Raw genomic sequence first — 20,905 nt, 5'->3', positions numbered from 1 at the left:
TGCTTCTGTTTTTTTACTTCACAAATCTTGCAACGAATTCACAGAATTCGGCACCTATAAACCGGTAGCAGACTGCAAAGAGAGAGGATTGCAAGTGCTGTCCAGCCTAGAGGAGAGCAGGGATAAATCCAAATTCAAATAAGCACTGAAAAAAAAAAAAAAAAATCGAGTTGTTTGTCCAGGCTTGATGGTGTTTTCCTCACCCCTCTGCAGCTGAGGCAGTGGTAACTTCCAGAGGCAGAGTGGGCAGAGCACCAATTTCTTACGTTTGTTGAGACTAAATCAAAAAAAAAAAAAAAAAAAAAGAGCAAAATTCCCTGCAGATTTGTGCCACAGCTGTAGGTAATGAACACTGATGTAATTTCCCTTTACTTTGCTGCTTGCCAGACTTCACAATCAACCTGCGTGCTACGTACGTATCTTGGACGTGTTACTGGGTGAGTCCACCAGCCCTCAGCGGCCTCTGGAGTTTTTGGCAAAGGGGATGAGTTGAGATGACTAACGTGTGAAAGCCACACTAAACAGTGCTGTTGGAAGGGAGGCCTTAAGCCTCGAATGTAAGAAGTCCAGCAGTGCAGATCTTCCCAGGAGCTGTCACCCACCACTACAAGCCAAGACCCTATCCTTCAGGCATTACTTGGTCAGAAAAGTTGAGTTTTGGGTGAGCAAGAATGAAACCCTCAGCAGCAGAGCCTCCCTTACCACCAATGGATACTTTCATGGATATCAGAGGTGCTTCTACCTGTGCCTCTTAAATCAGAGAAATGATCACTATAGGAGAATCTTCATGGAGGCAAAAAGTATAAATGGAAAAGGAAAATAAAAGAGTAGATGGAAGCACACTTAAGGCTATTTACTAAAAAATAAAAATAAAAATAAAATAAATAAGGAAGCAGCTTCTGACTCAGAAGATCCACTTCTGACTAGTGGAAACTACAAAGCATACCTGGGAACACTAACTCCATACATCCACTTTTTTTTTTCCATTTTGCCATGCACACCCTCTGCTGGCAGCTCTCCAGGACAGGATACTAGCTTCCCTTTGGTCTGACACACTTTTATGTCATCTCTGACTGACCCAACCGAAAAGATATGACACTGGGTCTCAGTGTCATAACACCCCTAACCCACTCAGCACAGTAGTGTGTGATGGCTGAAGGGCTCATTTCAACTCACATTTGAAAGTCATATCCGGACCATGTTTAGGTATCACCTTCTTGTTAACGTCCCTCATATGCTAGTTGTTTTTCACTTATGACCAAGCAAACAAAACCCCTTTTCCATTTTCCTTTTTGTCTGTTACTTGCATTTGTGTGGCACCTAGCTACAGAGATCTTAGTACTGGCAGTGTAATATGTTAGCATGGCAGGTGTACTATGAAGTATGGAAATGTAACGTGTTAGTACATTCCTCACCACAACGAGCTAATAGCTTAATGGAATGTAAATTATAGTAAAGGATGTAAGAAACGCAAGACAGCAAGAGGAGAGAAGAGGAGAGAAAATTGTACTGTTAACATGTGTTTCCAAACTATGTTCGTAATTGGGTGGTTTAAATTTCTACAAGGTCTGGGGATTTTTCTACATGTCATTGTTTTGGCCTATATGTAATTATTTGGTTGTACTTGACTGCATGGTGGTAAGTAAATAATGCTAATTGCTTTTCTTATTGGAGGGTAGTGGACCGAAACTGTGACTTCTGTTTATCAGCTCTGGGTAATAAAAATTGTATGGAAAGAACTATTTCAGGCAATTTTGGCAGCTTTCATCTCCTCTCTCTTCCATAGAAAAGCAGCAGGTCTGACAAGCAACATAACAGCAAAATCCAACTGCTGAGTCAGATGCTTGGTTTCAAACTTACATAACTGGGATGTATTTCCATATTCCCTCCTGCCTTTCGTATGCGTGAAGCACAAACAGAAGGAAGGACTGGTCCAAGTCTGCTCACAGTAGCTTAGTGCAGAAGCCACAGCGTTGCAACTGAAATATGAAAAATATCTTAACATCTCCACCGTGGAATGATTAAATACCACATTGTGTCAGTGAAGCAGTCTGCTACCAAACGGGGTTGGGGTCCATGTGCTGCACAGAAGCATGCTGAAGCTTTTCTTTGAACACTCAGTAAATACGAATTTGGTCAAACAGTAAGTCACTTATTGATTTTCAGAAAGTAGCTACGAATACACGGGGGAAAAGAAAATTTAATTAGTACAGTAAATTATTGCAGCCTTTCAATGCCATTTTCTGACCATACCTCTGGTACATTCTGTAATTCCGCAGGCTGTTATTTTTTGCAATGATACAGTGCAAATGTCTGCTAGAATCCCACAGTTCTAGCACATAAAACTAATTTACCAGAAACTTCATATGGCAAGTAGGCACTTATGTCCAAAGCAGAAATATCAGTAGGGTAACATATGTTGTGTATTTAGAAATAAGTCAAGTGCCAAGAAAAGTAAGTTTCATGTCATCACAGACACCATGTTCCTCGTTGACTGCTTGAACCTGGGACATATATACATACTGCTTCATATGTGGCCTGGATGCTCTCAAAGTTGCAACAGGTATTTGTTAAAAATTAAAAATAAGCATGAGAAATACCAAAATAAAACATGAGTTAAGAAACAAAGACCAAAGAGAAACACAAGAAGATGGGAGAAACTGCAAGGGAGGTTAAATCAAATGTATGTGTTTGCAGATGACATGGTGAAATGAGCTACCTGAGAGAGGCAGATTCAAGTCAGGTCAGGCAGAAAGAGAAACCGAGCCTGGGCCTCCCACTTTTTGGAGGAATGCCTTTACCAGGGGGTTTCAGAGTAACAAAAAATGTGTAAACAGCAAACCATTTGCTTTCTTTTGTAGCCTGCAAGCACTGTTTCAGACTGAACAACGTTTTGATACAAGTGTTTTTATTTATTTTTTATTATTTTTCCCCTCACCTAAACAAGAAGAAAAGAATAACATTTATTTTGGCCGTCTTCTGAATCACTTCCTTTGCTTTTACTTGGCTGCTGAGCTGCGAAACCCGTTACTCGCACAACCCTGTGCCCGCTCTCCATTGACCTACTTTCAGCCACGTCCACCTGGGCCTGGCAGCAGCGCGATCTGCTTCGGCCAGAAAGCACCGTGAGGCACGTCTGCCATCGAGAGCCTTCCTCGGGGAGGAAGATGGGTACTGCAACAGACAGGCGTGGGCTGCAGGACACCGTCAGCAGCCCTGTTACAAGGCGTAGTGCCAGTGATGGAGCCCTGGGGGGGTCACAGCGAGCGTGCAGGCAGCTCTCCATGCCCACAGAGCCCGCGGGTGGGTGCTCAGCGCAGCGTTGCTCTTCACCTGAAAGGAAGGTGTGGGGGGCTGGGGGTCAGCCTCTTCTCACAAGCGATAGGACTAGAGGGCATGGCCTCAAGTTGTGCCAGGGGAGACTGAGGTTAGAAATTAGGAGACATTTATTCTCAGAAATAGCCAGGCACTGGGACGGGTTGCCCAGGGAGGTGGGGGAGTCACCGTCCCTGGGGGTGTTCAAGGAAAGGCTGGACGTGGTGCTGAGGGACATGGTTTAGTGGGTGACATTGACATTGGTGGTTGGACAAGATGATCTTGAAGGTTTTCTGTGATGGATTCAGTGATTCCGTGAACACGGGGCCACGCCAGCCCCCTGGGGCAGCCACACGAGCTCCCTTTCCTCAGGAGGAGGCTCGGTGCCGGGCATGGAGCCACCTGCAGCAGCCTCTGCTCCCGTCCATGTCTCTCAGTGACCTTGCCGCCGCCGTCCCGGGGCTGGGGACAGAGACACGGGCTCTCCTGCCCTTCAGCGAGGGCACCGGGCGGCTCTCGCCAGCTCCCGCAGCGTGCCCTTTATCGCTCGGAGCCGCCGGGAAGGAGACAAAGGCGGCGGCCGCGCGAGGGGCCGGGCGCTGAGGAGCCGTTGGGGCCGCCCGTTAGGGGCCGCCTCGCGCTCCCTCCGCCCACCCCCGTTCCCGAGCCCTCAGACATCAAAGAGCGTAGGAGACGGGAGGGGGGGAGGGCGGTACCGAGGACCTCGCGGCGCGCTGACGGGCGTAACCACCCTCCAATCGCAGGGTCGGTGAAGGGAGATGGGCGTTCCCGCTAGCCAATAACAGCGGTACTCTGGCTCCCGCCCCGATTCGGAGCCAATCGCCGCGCCTGTAGCCGGCGGGGGGGCGTGACCCGCTGCCGGGGCGGGGAGGGGGTGTGCGGGGGGACGGAGCGCGGAGCATCTCTCGCGGGCGCCGCCGCCGCCGTGAGGCGCCGCTCCCGTCCCCGCTCCTCCCGCTCGCTGTGTGCGCGCCCTCCGCCGCCGACCGGCCCTCGTCCCCCCCCCGCCATGTCGTCCCCGTCGTCCGGGGAGCGGTACGAAGAGGAGGAGGAGGAGGACGGCGCCTACGAGAGCCAGGCCAAGCGGCTGAAGCCCAGCGCCGCCGCGGCCGTCGCCGAGGAAGGCGAGATCGAGTACAGCGGAGCCGAGGAGGGCGAGAGCCGGCGGGACAAGGCCCCCCCGCCGCGGGGGGGCGGCTTCTCGGGCGGGGTGAGGAGGGGGGGGCTTCCCTCAGGAGAACGGGGGGGGAGGGTCCCTCTGAGGAGCGGCGGTGGGGGGGTCTCGTTGTGAGGGGGGGTAGCTCCTCGCCGCCGGCCCCCCGCCCCCCCGGGGGGGGGGGGGGGCAAGCTCCTGACGTCCCCTCCCCAAAATATACCCCCCCCTTTCCAACCTCCCAGTTCCTAATAACCCCGCCTCCCAAAATCCTCTCTCCCCTCATTTCCCCTGGGGGGGCTCCCTGCTGGATGCCCGCTGGCTTTTCCCCCCGATTTTGGGGGGCTATAACGGTGCGGCTCCGCTTTTCCCCCCACGAGGCACAGCCCGAGGGAAAGGAAGGGCCCTGAGCTGGCTGGGAGTCCGCCAACCCGGCGCGATTTGGGCTTTTTTTTTTTTTAATTTATTTTTTTTAACAGTCCGAGGCTTGCCTCCGTGCCGTGGGCAGCTTGTTGTTGTTGCCTTTTGGGATATTGCCATTGCAAGTTTTGTGCTCGCCCTGTTGCTGGGTGTAACTATAGAAACGGACGGCGGGGGAAGAAAGCGAGGCAGAGGGTTGCTTTCAGCCTTCTGTTTTACCTTATTGTCTGGCAGCACACGGCAGCGAGGCTGATCGTAAGTGACTGTCGCCTTTCTAAATCTGCTTGTTCCTCTACTTTCTCCCCACCCCCGGCCACGAACATGTTACATCACTGTACTTTTTTGCTACATTCCTCGTGAATTTTTACCTAAGTATCAGGGTAGTCCCTGGTCCACCAGTTTGGGCTTACAGCACGTTTGTGCCTACCCTTTGGTTTCTTCGCTAATTGTCCGGATGCTTCTAAGCATTTCTTCTTCTTGATGGCACTTTCTGTTTCCTACTTGAAAAAGCAAGATGAAGGCAGCACTGGTTTAGTGGCAGACCTGGAAATTTAGAGTACTTGTGTTTCATGATTTGTTAAAATGAACTTGCTGAGCAAAATTAATGACAGTGTCTTTGCTGTTGATCATCTCTCTGCTGGGTTAGTAGAAGAGTTCCCTGGTACGCTGCAGCAAAGTTGCACAATTTGAGAGAATAATTTAAAGCCTATGATTTTGTATCACAGAGAACTCTGTAGCAGTGATGCCTTAGCAAAGTGCCCTGTCATAGAGGCTGCTAGGCTGCTTCAAAGTTAAACCCATATGCTTGCTTAAATTATCTTGAAGTTTTGTTGTTTAGGAGAGCTGGACATCACAGAATGTTTCAAGTAGGATCAAGGCACTGCTGTTGCATTTCTTCTTTTCTTCAGTATTTTATGAAATCAGCTAGTTACTACTCTTTTTTCCTTCATTTTGGGGTCTTGCTTTGATTGTCTTCATATTGATCTTAATATCTCAGTTTATCCCAGTTAATGCACAGGACACACAGCCATGCCCCTTTAGGTTACACGAGTACAGAGTATGTCTAACTTTATATTTTGGATTTCAAGAACAGCAAGTGCTGAGTCTCATGAGCAAAGAAACAGAAACAAGCATGTAGGAAGTCTAGAACATGAGGACTTTTAGGCAGCGTGTTGTGTCAGTTGCAGCGTGCCTGAAGGAAGTGTGTAGTTGCTGATTCTTGTTCTCCTAATGCTCTGTAATGGTTTGCTGGCAAAGCCATATTGACAGCTGCAGTATTGGAGAGGCACCAGTTGTCTTGATGATAGAGATCGAACTAGGTTCTTAGGAGCAAGCTGTAACATCAAGGGGAGACGTGCAAAATGAACATCTGAGTGCTTTTGTTAGTAGTTTTGTCTGGGGCTTGAGAGGAAAACGTCAGTATCTACTCATCTGAGTTAATTCACGTGAATTTTAGCTTTTTCACTGATTGAAAGAAATGCAGGAAATTGATTTTTTTTTTTTTTTTTTTTTTTCCTAAGGCATATCATCTTCGTTTCTGACCCAGGGAAATGTTCTTAGCATGTAAAAGTTCTCTCTGGTTCAGGGCTAAGACATAAGATGGTGGTACGTTGAGAGGGGGAAGAAGTGCAGGTATGCTGGGTTGCTCAGAAGAGTAGAAAAAGAGTAAGTGAAGGTAAGGTAGGAATAACTATGGGGAGTGGGGAACTAGGAGGGAGTAGGGGGAAAATGGATGACGGGTAGAAAGAGCAGTTAGAAGTCTGCCTCAGTGTGTATCTCCTAGAATAAAGGCTGTTTTGTGGTAGAACCTTTCTAGCGTTCCGTTTGGCGGGCTGTATTTATTGTCATGGCGTTTCCCTGTTTCTCTGTTATTGTTTCATCAGGTTGCGTAAGGCCTTCATGCCTCTAAGTTCTGCATTTTTGCAAATGAGTGCCCTGAAGAGCTGCTTTTGAAGGTGCTTAGAGGGCCTTTCAGCTCCATCCACTCTCTGTCCCTTAAATGTCTTTTCTTGATTAATGTAGCATTTATATAACCTAATTTTTCTGTAGTATCCACCTGCCTCACCGTCTCTGACATACCTATTCTTAAACATTTCTGTGAAGTAAGGAGGATTTAGTATCCTTGTTTTTACACTTGGGGAAGTTGGATGTGGTATCTATACACACAAGAACAGGTTACTGCAAGGTTAGATAGGGACGTGAACTTGCAACGTTTCAGCTGCTTTGCTGTAACTTCCTATGTGCAATGCTCTCGCTCGCTTTGCAGTAAATGGAAACCAGCTCACCTCAAAAGTAAATTGCTTCATGCGTGTCACAGGCAATTGCAGTAACAGTAGCTAGATGGCAAAGAGTTCGGATCTTGTCCTGTTCTGTGGTAACATGTTCATGCATCCATATATCTTAAACGAAATACATCCCAGAAATCTGTCATGGAGCCGTCTAAGTATAAATCATCCTCCTTCCTTTGTCCTCCATCAAAAACGTGACTATTGCCTTCAGGCTAGTTGCTCTTTTTCTTCCAGCGCTTCGGGTATTTATTACTGGTAATCATTGCCTGATGATGCTTGACTTTTGTTTTATTTTTAGAAAAGACGTATTTGGATTGTGCTGAACAGAGAGGAAAATAATGATTCAGAATTTGCAAAAGGGGTCAGAGTGCAGGTATTGTGCTCTGTAGTGATTGCAATCGCTGAAAGGATGCCATGGTAGGGAGTGCTAGAAAGAGCTATGTATTAAACAAGAGAAATTAAATGTCCCTAAACACCACATCTAAAACAAAACTAAGACTGCCAGGTAGTCTTCTAGTATATGGATTGTGACTAAACTTAACGACTTTATCTCCTCTGCTTTTCCCCCTCTCCCCACCAAAAACCCTACCAACCAACCAATAATCTAAAGCCAACCATCCAAATAAGCAAACAAACAAACAAAACCACCAGGATATACAGAACATCTATGTTCTTTTCCTTCAACGAACCTTAACTTTGTCTGGTTTGCTTGGTTCTTCTGAGACACCTTATTTCACCATGAACGGTTGTCACTGCAAAGCTACAGGAATTCCAGGTGGCGTGGGGAGAGGTTTCTCCGGTACCTCTGCAGGGAAGAGACAGAAGTGCTGAAGCTGGGGAGGTGTGATTAACAGGGATGATATGATGATGTGAATGACTTTAAGTAATGCCATCCTCAGGTAGTACAACTGGTAGTTGAAGAGAGTGCAGGAAATAGTGCGTATCTGCTTATGGACGCCTTTCTTCCTCTGTCAGGCAAGCCTCAGTGGGCAGAGCTGAAATAATTAGGGAATGTGTTGTGTACCTTCACTGTGCCTTTATAGCACAACAATTCTAACTACTCCTAACATCCTGGAAGGCATTTGGATGCAGCTCTATCCATAGCTAGGCATTAATGACGTTTTAGGCTCATGCATACAAAGCAAACAACTATTTTTTGGCTGCCCCCAATTCTGTCATATTTACTAAAGCAATTTCAGAGCACTTAAGAAGGATGTAGTGAGAGGAAGAAGTTGTGAGTGCGTAAGATAATCTGAATGGTGGGAAACAAAGTAATGGTGTATTTAGGTGCCTAGATGCGAAGGAGAGTATGAAGGAAGAGTGTCATCCTTTTGCAGTAAAGAGAAAGAGATGGAAAAGGTAAGCAGAGAAACAGTCAAGGAGCAGAAGTCCAAAAAAGTAATGTGAAGGCAGGTGAATATACTGAATACTGAAGTGTCTGGGGAAGGGATGAAGAACAGATTTCTGTGCCAACAGTGAAAAGCTCTCTGATCTGGAATTGGTGAGCAAGAGAGACCCATACAACTGGAACCCTTTATGATTTTCTTCTATTTTTGTCTTCCTTTTCTGAACAGCAAATAGTTTGTTAGCAAGAAACCACTGATATATTTTAAAAATGTTGCCTAAAAATATGTAGGTGAGTAAAGAAAGGAAGTTAGTATGCTACGGTTCTTCTTCGGAGCTGTTTCCGTTGCGTTCATATGTGTGTTAAGTAACCAAGCACATGAGTGTGATGAAGTTATGGCAGCACTTTCCTTCACGCCTCATCTCTGGAAGCTCAGTTTCAATGTTACATGTTTTTAAGCTGATGGCCTCTTTCCTGACGTGCTTTTTCTGGTCATCTTACTGGTCTTGAGCACTTAGAAAGGGAGTCTGTTTCCATCCTCTATTTAATAACTGTGTTGTCTGCCCAGCTAATGATTCTTCAAGAATTGTTACTGAGCTTTCAAAAGATCCCTTAGGCAATGTACATATAGCGAGTGCAGCAGTAACATTAGCTAATCTGTTCTCCTGGCTTTGGTGCAGGGCAAGCGTCACGTTGGAGTTCAGCATGGGGTTTCTGTGCCATCATGGGAGATTGAGTTGCTGAAAGCCCCCTTTGTAAGCACAGAACTACTGGTGTTGGTTAATCTGTAATCTGATGTAACCTTTATCTCTGTGCCAACTGTAGCACACAGTTCTCAAGATACGGTGGCTGTGAGTTCTTGGTCAAAATCTTGTATTTTTCATCTGCAGGAAGAAGTGGTGGCCGTCAGCTGGGTGTTATTTATACCTTCTGACCATTGCTGTGAATACACTTCAGGCTGACAGACATACTTGCTTTTTTCATGTGGTCTCGTGGTTTGATTTCTCCTTTTTAGAAATCAAGGAGTGTTCTAGATTTGCTTGATACTGCAGCTTTGTAGCTACAAAACTTGTTTGACAGTAATATGTATGTCTGCCCTTCGTGAATACTTTTTTGTGCTCAAACATATGCCTGTGGCACATGCTCGTGTCGTTCAGCAATATGCTCTGTGAGCGTTAGGTTGTGGCTTCCTGGCTTAGGAATGACTTGTGCTCAGTTCTCGTGCTGCTGTTTATTGCTTCTGGTTAGGAGCTATCTTGAGTACAGCAGAAACCTTCTGCTTTGGCCAATTGTACCTTTACTAGTTCTATCTGCATTTCTGAAATGAGACAGTGACATTTATAGAGAAATGTTATGTAGACAAGCTCTTAATTTCATGGCAAATTACTGAGATTTCACTGTTGTTTTTTTTACTTCATGCTTCTCATGCTTCTGTGTGTTACTACAATAGCAGCAGTGTTATGACTTATTCTTGCTAAATATCCTACTGAAGCATGCACTGTGTATGGTGTTCCGGGAGAAAACACTTGGATTTCTAAGCCAAATTTCTGTCTTAACTATAAAAGGAAGCAGAATTTGTATTTGCTGATGGTTCTGAGAATAGTTCCAGTTGAAGTAGAGTGGGTACCTGTGCATGTGCTTATAACTCAGGTGTAATGGATTCAGAGATACGAGTATAAAAGTGAGTATTTCTACTAATAGTGGAAAGCTTTTTATCTTGAGTAGGCAAATCTAAATGGCTGCTAATAAATACAAACACAAAGGAAAATGCATGACAAAGAAACATGAACTAGAGCAGAAGTTGAACTGGGAAGGATGGAGACAACTTTCCATCAGGAAGCGTTCTTTGAAAAGCTTGACTTTATGGGGGTGCTAATTAAGTAAGGTAGCTGCTTTAGTTAGTCTTTGTTTTGGTGTGAAAACCAGTGCTTATAGTTACCAACAGATAGAGAAATATTTTTAGGTGGGGTTTCTTGAAGACATTGAAAGAAGAAGCAAAGGGGGGAGGAAAAAAAAAAGTGTAGTGTCAACCAGGATCTTGATACAGTAATAAGTATGCAGGGCAATGAATAATTGATTTAATAACTTCTAAATAAAGCAAAGCTGCCTGCTATCTTAACATCTTAGAGTACTAGACTTTGCAGGAAAAACTGGTAATTAATGTTTTCTCTTGAAGGTTTCCGTAGGTGCTTCTTTCAGCTTAGAAAAGTGTGTGTGGGTAAAGAGGAGAGAAGCTGAAAATACAAATAACTGTTCTTTCTGCAATAATCTCAGTACCTGCAGTTCAAAGTATTAAGTTTTTATGACTAACTTGAGCGCTGTTTCTGGTAATAGGCCTCAGCTGATTAATTCGGGATATGTGGTATCTTAGGTAAATACCACCAGTCGTGTTTTCCCACAGTTGTCACAGCTCTTATTCAAAGAAATGTGTTGCTACTTGAAATGCTTTCAAAGCGCAGATGACTAGAATGTAAATTAAGCTTAAAAATCATGCACCAGGTTGTTCTGACTAAGTCCTGAGTCCTAGCTTACGGCTCACAAAGGACATAATGGCTTTGGGAGAGCTGTGTGTGGAACACAGGAGTGAAATGCACGAGGCTCAGTTCGTAGTTACCTGGGACATGTTGTTTCCTTGACTCTCTGGTACAAAAAGATAGGAAAGAGAGGAATGCCTGTAGCAATAGTGGCAATCATTGTGCTTACCTAATTAATGGAGCTGAAAACTCCTTTGGGCTGCAGATGGGAATCTCTCTAGTTCCAGAAGATGCTATACTTCCTCCTAAAAATAGTGAAAAATCAGCAAGACTTGCTTCTTAGGTCAAACACATTGATGTTGTTGCTAAATTTCATCAGTACAAGTTCTTGACGCTGCCTTTACCTGTGTTAAATCTGAGTGTTGCTAAGTACAGTCTAATTCATGTGGTCTTTATTATGTCTAATCCTTCTTTTATTAGCTAACATTATTCCATTCATTTTTTTTCCCTTGGCTTAGAATAAATAAGGTGCATTTCCGCCCTCCTTCAGGCTTCCCGTGAAAAGATGAGCTGATTGCAGTCCAAATTTGGTCACACACAACTGAATCTGAAGCTGTTTTAGCACTAGCTCTGAGAAATGTTTGTAGCGGGGATTCTGTGTGCTAATGTGCAACGGCTGCATGTATTGATAATAATCAGACTTGGGGTGAAAAGAAGGAAAGTGCCCATATGTGCCGAAGTTTAGAGTCTTAAAAGCATGTATGAAGAGCATTTGGAATTGGAAGTTGTTTTTTTTTTTTTCTGGTCTATTTCAAGTGTAGGACTGAGTTGGCATTATCTTGCATTGTGGGGTGCAGCTCTGCATATATTAGGAAAATAATCAATTTTGATTCAGTTTACTACTGGCCCTTATTTGTCCTTGCTTTATGGTTTTTCCCTCTCAGGAAACAAGACTTGTCTCAAACAAACATTGGCATAAACAAACAGGAAGTGTGTCAGAAATATTTTCTCTTGTGCATGTCCAAGTATCTTTTTCTGTTTCTAAGAAATGGGGTGAAAGACCTTCAATTCAACTGAGTTTTAGTATATTTGTTTCACATTAGAAAAATCTTGCCTGTTAATTAAATCTGCAAAGAACTTTGAGTAGACTTCAGCAACTAAACTTCAGTCTGTTTGGAAAGAAAAGTAGAAATGTTTAAAGTATTCTTGGATTATACATTTAGATGTCGGCTTCTGGACCCGGAGTTGTGTCTGCCAAACAATTTTAGTTAATGATAGCAACGTTCTGTGTTCAGTATTGAATTTTAAATGTCATCATTTTGTTGTTGCTAGGATGCAGGGGGAAGTCATCACAAAGTCTCTGTTTCTCCTGTCGTCCATGTCCGAGGGCTGTGTGAATCCGTTGTGGAAGCTGATCTTGTGGAAGCTCTTGAAAAGTTTGGAACCATATGGTAGGTTGAACAGTGTAAAGTCATGTCCCTGAACGAGTTGAAAGAATGACTTAGAAGTCATGTAGACCTCTTTAAATATCTTACGATGGCCACTTTGAATCCAGAATTTAGTTGGTAGTAAAATGTAGTATTTTTTTTAGCTGTATAAAGATTCTCTTTTTCCACACAGAAGTCTGGTTAAACATACAATGCATGTTCTAGCGTCTGCTGTCAGACCTCAGGAGCACAGCCGATCCTAGCCTGATGTATGAACTGTAACAGAACTGCAGAACAGCACGAGAGTGGCTGTCTTGACATAAATGAATATACCAGGAATAAGGATGTGCCACAAAGCAGATCAGATTTTTTTTTTTTCCACAGGCTTTGTATGGGAGCTGTGCTTATGATAGTCCCTTCAGTGTTCAAAGGTTATATAGCCTAAACATTCTTCATCTGTGAGCAAAACAGTAAAGATGAGTTGGTAGAGCCAGCTTATCCTGACTGCTTCATTTTGGAAGCATCTATTTCTTTTAAATTAAATGCTCATAATGAAGTTATACAAGGTTTTGTAAACAGTACAACGGTATTTTTGCTGCCTAAATATTTAAATAACTGAATTATACTTCTATCAATATCTTAAATAATAATAATAATAAAAAGAGCATGAGCTTTTTAAGGAATACAGATAGGTATGCTTTAGCCTGAGAAGTTTGCTTTTCAAAAAACTAAATGCGCTGAGGTCTCTTGGGTTTGTCAGTATATTAATTTGGTTAACTGTTTGGTTCTGTTTGTTTCTTCTAAGGTAGTTTTGTGTCAGAAAAAAAGTATTTTTAATTTTGTAGTAACAAAGATGTTTAGTTTTGTGTACCAGGTTTGAATGTTTTTTGTAATTTGTGTTTACTTTGATCCTTTACATTATAAATGTCTTTAACAAAATTAAAAAAAGACAGTGTAGTTCTAGTAAATGATTACTTAATCATCGTATTGGTTGAACATTTGTATGTATTACATGCTTTCAGGAAAGCAATTGCTCATTACTTATTTTTCTAATGGATGCATTTCTTAGTTTTATGTGAGTGCTATAGAACTGTGTGACTTGGTTTGCGAAAGGGAGACCTCGCTTCCTTTTATGTCCTAGTTTAGACTTCAGAAAAACAAAATGACCTATGACAGTTACTGGATTTCAGAGTAAGCATATGAGAGAATTTACAGTGATGTTTCTCTTACCAGTTACGTCATGATGATGCCATTTAAGCGCCAGGCTCTGGTGGAGTTTGAAAACATAGAAAGTGCCAAGAAATGCGTAACGTTTGCAGCAGATGAACCTGTGTACATTGCTGGACAGCAAGCCTTTTTCAACTATTCGACAAGTAAGAGGATTACTCGGCCAGGGAACACAGATGACCCATCTGGTGGAAATAAAGTTCTCCTGTTGTCAATTCAGAACCCTCTCTACCCAATTACAGTGGTATGTTGTTATTATCATTTTAATAATAAAAGGCTGTTGAGCAACAATCTATTATTATTTCCGTTATATTCTGTTAAAGTTCTACGCTTTCATACTGGGTCAGGAATTACAGTCGCCTACCAAATGTTTACATCATCTTCACATAAGTAACATGCAGATTCTGGGGGGGGAGGGGAGAGGGAAGTTTTTTTTTTTTTTTAGATGATTCAGGCAAGCCTCTTGTACATACAGATATTTTGCAATACATTTTAAGACTCCAATGGTCAAGATTTTGAAATGTTTAAGTTGCTTCATACTTCAGAAATATTTCCAAGTGTGTTGCCATAACATCAGGATCGTTGTTTAGCTTTTAGGCCCTGAGGCGGGTATGTTTAAACAGCCAGTCGTTTTTCCAGTAAGGAAGGTTATACTACTGCAGGTATTCATTCTTGGGTATTTATTTGTGGAAAATTGAAACCTTGGTCTGTTGATGATCAACTACAGTTTGGTGGAATTTGTCTCACTTTTTTTTGGGCTGAAACATTTTACCTTTCAGTTTTTCTAGTCATGCTATATATATAGTTGCATCCTAATTTATTGCCATCTGCTTATGGCAGACTGGGAGGGTTTTAGTGATACAGCTACATTTTTCTAGTATTTAATAAATATTTTCTCATGCATTGATTGTCTGCTTATCTTTTTCATAGCATTTTATAACCTCTGTTGAATTGCATAGGAATACTTAAGGAAAAAAAAAATCTGCCTAAAGCAGACTTGTTACACTGTGATATATGTGTGATATAGGCATAAGTTACTTGTTCTTAGAGAAATGTATAGATGTAGCGATCAATCCAAGTGCTGGGGTTGTGTGGAACCATGTAACTTAGTGTTAAATTCTGCTTTATGTGCCATTATTTGCCATTATTATATTAGCAGATGTAAACGTCCTGCAATTATATAATTACAAACAATCAGTTCCATATCATGCTTTTTGCTTTGTTTTGTTGTGAATATAGATACGTTTTTGGCCTTCGATTCATTAGCATATGATGAATTTTTTTTTTCCATCAATTTTATTTATAGAAGGGCATGACAAGGTATGAGTTGCATTTTCATGAGGGTTTAAAAATATACCTGCTTTGAGCTGTGTGAACAAATCCATTGAGGAAATTGAATTACTATTTGCAAGTGACTGTAAAACAGATTTTGGAAACTGTTTCATTCATGCATTTTAAACTTGGATTGTAAAAGCAGCTGAACTCGATGTAGGTGCTTGAGTAAACTGTGGAAGCAGAAACATCGGTCTTGGCTAGGGGAGTTTCATGGAAATTCTGAGCATGAGGCCTCTAGCCCAGCAGCTCCTTACAAAGAAAAACAAACAACAAAAAAGCCACTTAATTTTTCTTCCTGACTGTCCAGAGTATACCAGTGAGCACTAGAAGCAGACAGATTTACAAAATTAATTACAAGCACCAGAGCTCATCAAAGATAGCGCAGACTAGTTGAATCGTAGCAACTCGGAAGAGCAATTTTGTAGAATTGCAGAGTGGTTTGAGTTGGAAGGCACCTTAAAGACCATCCAGTTCCTACCCCTCTGCCATGGACAGGGAAACCTACTATGAGACCAGGTTGGTCAAAGCCCCATCTAGCCTGGTCTTGAATACCTCCAGGGATGGGGCATCCACAGCTTCTCTGGACAGCCTGTGCCAGAGCCTCACCACCCTCTGAGTAAAGAATTTCTTCCTAATGTCTCATCTAAACCTACCCTCTTTTAGATTAAAATGATTCCCCCTTGTCCTATCACTGTGCTCCCTGACAAAGAGTCCCTCCCCAACTTTCCTGTAGGCCCCCTTTAGGTACTGGATGGCTCTTATAACCCCAGTTCCCTCAGCCTGTGTTCTCAGGAGAGCTGCTCCAGCCCTGCTGGAGGTAGGTGCTCCACTTACTTCAGAATGCCTCAGGCAAAGTGGCAAAGTCTGTGTTACTGGGGAGGAGGAGAAAAAAAGCCGAACACCACCTTTTTCTTCTCCATTCTTCTCTCCTAAGTTTGAACTCTTCTACAGATTACTGTATATGATTCTGTGATACAGTGAGAAGATACAGATGAAATATTGTGACCAGTTTTAAGTGGCAAGTCTAAATAATGACAACAAACTGCTCAATAGTTCTTAAGAGCTTCGCTTTCAAAACAACATACGTTGTTTGCAGATAAATTAGTCTGCTCAAGGGCATCTCATGGAAGAAGCTAAATTGTTCTCCAATTTTGCTGCTGTTTATTCCAGCCACTATAATTATGACTTGCTTCTTTTCTAGCAGATTTACTTTATTGTTTTTATTTTTAGAAGGTTGTGGCGGGGAAGGAAAGAAAGGCAGGTTAACTGTATTTAATTCCTAATTGCTTTTCACCCCTTTTTGGATGGAGGGGAGGGTGTGTTTTGAGAATGTTTGTGCCCAAGAGGTGCCATTTATGTGTCTTTGAAGTTCTGTTTCCTAATTTACTTCCACGTGGGCAGACCTTTGTCAAGGATTTGTGGATAAGAACAGGCAAATTTGTCTGTTCAAACAGACCTCAGAGTGACCTATGCCTTTGCAGTCTTTACGAGTGTGTTCAGCTCTACATCTCTTCTCTTAGGTTTAGAGGGTGAGTAAGAACTTATGTACCTGCATGAGGAAAGTGTAGTATGCATTGGTCGCTGGAACATTTTAAATTTAACTATCAACTTCTTTTGAGATTAAGTTGCTCTAAGATTAAGATACTCTAGTACGTAGGTAATGTGGGTGTTAAATCGTTATTTGAAATATGATCTCACACTTCTCTATTTTGTGAATTATGTGGTTGATTTGGTAATCTGAAGTATCTGAATTAACAGATTTAAAAAAATAATTAAGCTGTCTGTGTGCCTGTTGACCAACCACACAAATGGTGTTTTGAGTAGAGCTTAAATTTTGAAAGAACTTTTTTTTTTTTTAATTAACTCTGAAGGAATCTTTTGAAAAACGAATTGTGAAAGAAAGGCATATGCCCTAAAATTAGTGTCTTCTGGAGCTGGAAAGTCTTTGGGGCTCTTTTCTCCCAGACAAGAAGAGGTGGAGTGCAGCTGTTTGTGCTATTGAGTGTGCCAACAAAATAAAAAAAAAAGTTTCCTAAATTTTATTTTTATGGGTTAGAGCTCTTAGAATCCCTTCTAAAAAAGTCTGTCTGTTGTCTTAAAAACCTAAGCTTGACAATCTCCTTTACTTGCTTCATTTAGCTGTGTCAAACAGTCACTAGAGTGTCTGGTGCAAGGCCCCTGAGCATGGACAGATTTATTTTATTTTTTAATGTGACAATACACACATATATTAAGGCTTACAGTACTTTATATGAGCCAGGAGTTATACCACTGCAACTGCAGCCAGCAATAAGACACCCTTTTTTCTGTTGTTTTTTCTATGCGTGTGTGTTTAATTTTAAGAAGCTCAGCATGCTCCCCTGCCCTTTGCTTCACAATTGCTATCTTATTTTGCAGAAGATAATAAATGCTATACCTACTCCCTTTTCTCTTGTTCCCCAAATAAACCTGGGGATGTGCACTACATTCTTGGAATGAATTTCATTTGGATATACAGAAAGGAAAGGACAAACGGATTGTGGTAGAGTCTTTCACTGAGATGTCAGTGCCTTCACCTGCTAGGGTTAACTACAAAACTGGCTGTCTAGTAAACCTTTAGTGCTCTCAGATCTTTAAACGTGATCTAACAGGTCTGTTGTTTCAAGAAACCATGGTTCCAACCTTCTTAGCTTCTCAAGGCCTATTCTTCAGATTTCTGAGTATGGGTGTATAATCACTCTATTAAAAAGATGTATTTTTCTTGGCCAAATTCATGCTTGTCTAGTTTCTGGTACCATTATGTCTGAATTGTTTGTAATGGATAGTTGTTTGAGGTACTGTGCATCAGATCAATACAGGCTTATGAGGTGTTAGGAGTAAAGCAAGTTTTTGTCCTTAGTCTTTGTTTTCCCTGCTGCACTGAAAATGGACTCAAATTTTATTGGCTCTTTTTAATATAGAGAAATGCTTGTGAAAGCATTGCTCTGACAATGAGTTTGTATGAATCTAGTGCTTTCTCTCAGATCTTTTCTCCACCTGAAGTGGAGAAACACAGCAACTACTTAGTGTCTTTTAATGTAGGTGAATAGGATTGAAATTCTCATTTTGGTGAGCTCCTTAAGCTTGTAGTGTGAACTTCCCTAGGTTACTTTTCTGAAGATGGACAATTAAAACCCAACAGTAACAAAACCAAAACATCAGCTGTGAGGGTTTTAAGAAATTAACTGTGCTGTAACTACAGTGCCATCTTATCTGTGTTTGCTTTGGTGAAACTATTACAGTACGTGATTCAAAGGCAGCACCAGCTTGGAACATGGATGCAGTTATTGCATTTTAGCACTCTTAATTTAAGATACTTGTTAAAGTAATGTTTGTACTTCTTGTTTATGTTTTTTCCTGTTTTTGATATTTGACTGCCTGTGCAACACCCTCCTATAAAAATGTAAATTGTAAAAGTATAAATTGTATAGGGAAAATTGTAAATGAAAAGTTAACAAGCCTTGTCTTTTTGTCATTTACACACTAATACAAGAAAATGTTTTGTGAACATAAATTGTTTGAAATTTAGCTCTAATTGAAACAGTTTTTTCTTCTTTTTTAGGATGTCTTGTATACTGTGTGCAACCCTGTTGGGAAAGTTCAGCGCATTGTGATATTCAAGAGGAATGGAATACAAGCTATGGTTGAATATCCTTTTTTGAGTGTGATTTTTTTTTTTTCTTGCAGGTTCTCAACTGCATATGGGGCTTTAACATGACAATCACAGAAAAATATTATGTAATTTGGAGACAAATCTTTAATTTATACCCAAGACATTGTAATTTCTCATGTGTATAAGACCAAGTGTCACTTACACATGTAATCATTATAGGAACATGATGTGTCAACAATGGTCTCGATAACCATGTTTATAGGTGACCTTAAGGTTAATAACTGTTCACATGAAATATGCCATGGATTTGACAACTCATCAGGCAGAAAAGTTTTGTGTCTTCTAGCTGTATGGATTCTCAACAAATGGGTAAGGGATTGCAGGTGTGTAGTTTGACTTCTTCAAACTTCTGAAATAGTTCTAATATATACTGCTGGTCTTACTGTTTTGACTTTAATGAAGCATGAGACTAGCTTAGGCCTTCTTAACCAGTTTATCATGTGTTGAGAAAATTCCCTGCTCTGTTATCCTACTGTTTACTGTATTTGTAGAATTAAGCTGTACATTGAATGAATGTTCAGACTTGTTAATGTGTTACTGTGGTTTGCAGAGTCCAAAGTCTGATATGATTAAGCCTTAGTTTATAAAACTCTAAGACTTATTCCTAGAGACTGATTACTGTCCATTTCTGTAGCTGCTATTTGGAGAAAATTGTACAGAAATCTCAGGTATTGTTCTGTGATTTCAGGTACTACCCTTGTGGCAGGCTTTATTGGTGCCCATTTTAGTGATCATTTATTAGTGGTCATTTCTGTAATATGTGAATGACTTAACTAGTTAGTGGCTGTATTGATGATTTGTCAGGCAAAAAGAATTGTCCCAAGTTTAATAAAAGCAAATTAATTGCTGTTCCTCTGTGTAGAAGACTGTTTATCTGTGTAGAAGACTTAAACCATGCATCTTAACAGACAGTAGTTTGACTTCCTATGATAGTGTGGTAAGTTTGTGGCAAGCAGCATTGTTTGGGTTAGGTGGCTTGTTGTATAGTTGGGGGATTATTCTGTGAAAGATTAGGGAAGTTGTGGGGAGGATGCTTCACATGTTCTGAAACTACCATATTTCTGCCCTTTAAATTAAATTCTGCAACATGCCTTTTATTAAAAGCAAAAAATGACCAGCAATTATTAAAAAAAAATATATATATTTGCAAATGTAAGCAAAGTATAGGTAGCAGTATAGATAAACAGTTGAGTGGGCGAGGCTTCAAATCAAGACTTGCCTGAAATTTTCCAAAATTTACTCAAATTTCAATGCTAATTGCAGTATCCATCACTTTTGCAGATGTAGTCCTACAGTTCTAGTCAGTACCCAGCAACTTCCTAGAGGCTTGAGAAGCTTAACTGTTCTCACTCAAACCTTTGGCAAACTCAAGCCAGTTAAAAAAAAAAAAAATCCATTGTGAGCTTAGGTCACAGTGAAAGAAGTTGGGCTGTATGAATATAGTAAAAACAAAAGGGACATGGCATTGAAACAGAATACTTGTGAGATTTTGAGTAACTATATCAAGTGATGGCAGAAAATAGTCTGCTGCAGGGTCCAGGGTTTCTGGTACAGTATGTTGCTGAATACGTATGAGATCATGGATTTCCATGAGGCAAGGCTCACGTGCATATTTCTGATAGTAACAGAACTAATCTTGGGGTATGCAGAGGATATGAAATAACCTGCTTGTTGGAGCCTGGCAAGCGCATCTGCCTTGAGCCTTGGATTTAAAGCAATCTGCTTATTGTATTGTTGATGCAAGATGGCTGTTGGTTCATTCAGAGCATCCCTTTTGGTTCTGTGATTGTTTCCTTTTGCTAACAAGCTAAAAAGGGCATACTCAATTCTTTTCACTGTAAAGGAACTGCTGACTTCATTAGACTCCTACCCACATGTCTCTAGCTGCTGCTAGCTGTGAGAAGGGATGCATTGTCCTAAGTCACGCCTTCTCACCCACAAATTCCCATCTCTTTCCCAATGATGCAGCTTGATTTTTCCCTTTTGGTTGTGGTTCAAATATTCTCTAGCTGGTAGCTTCTATCTCCTCTGACTAAATCCACCAGAGTATCCTTTTCAAAATAACAAACTGAGAGCTTCAACAAAATTTACATCTGTATAATCCACAGTGAAGTGTCTATTTAGGAATGTTCTCATCATATGTTGCTTACGTATTAAAAGCAGATGCTTAACACAAGTTGAACCCATGTATATTTGGTAGTAACTTTGT

General features: G+C 41.6%; 1 protein-coding gene across 1 annotated transcript in view; it reads left to right on the top strand.

Moving 5' to 3' along the window:
- The first annotated feature begins 4,202 nt into the window (after positions 1 to 4,202).
- Positions 4,203 to 20,905, top strand: part of HNRNPLL (heterogeneous nuclear ribonucleoprotein L like) — a 29,794-nt gene continuing 13,091 nt past the window's right edge. The window contains exons 1-4 of the mRNA XM_035321268.1: positions 4,203 to 4,546; positions 12,349 to 12,467; positions 13,677 to 13,914; positions 18,586 to 18,671. Of these exons, the coding sequence (XP_035177159.1) occupies positions 4,346 to 4,546; positions 12,349 to 12,467; positions 13,677 to 13,914; positions 18,586 to 18,671 (644 nt within the window). The 5' untranslated portion in view covers positions 4,203 to 4,345. The remainder of the gene's footprint in view (positions 4,547 to 12,348; positions 12,468 to 13,676; positions 13,915 to 18,585; positions 18,672 to 20,905) is intronic.

Source organism: Oxyura jamaicensis, chromosome 3 (assembly GCF_011077185.1).
Source record: "Oxyura jamaicensis isolate SHBP4307 breed ruddy duck chromosome 3, BPBGC_Ojam_1.0, whole genome shotgun sequence".
Taxonomy (NCBI): domain Eukaryota; kingdom Metazoa; phylum Chordata; class Aves; order Anseriformes; family Anatidae; genus Oxyura; species Oxyura jamaicensis.
Note: the sequence above shows the minus strand (reverse complement) of the source record. Positions and strands in the feature narration are given on the sequence as shown.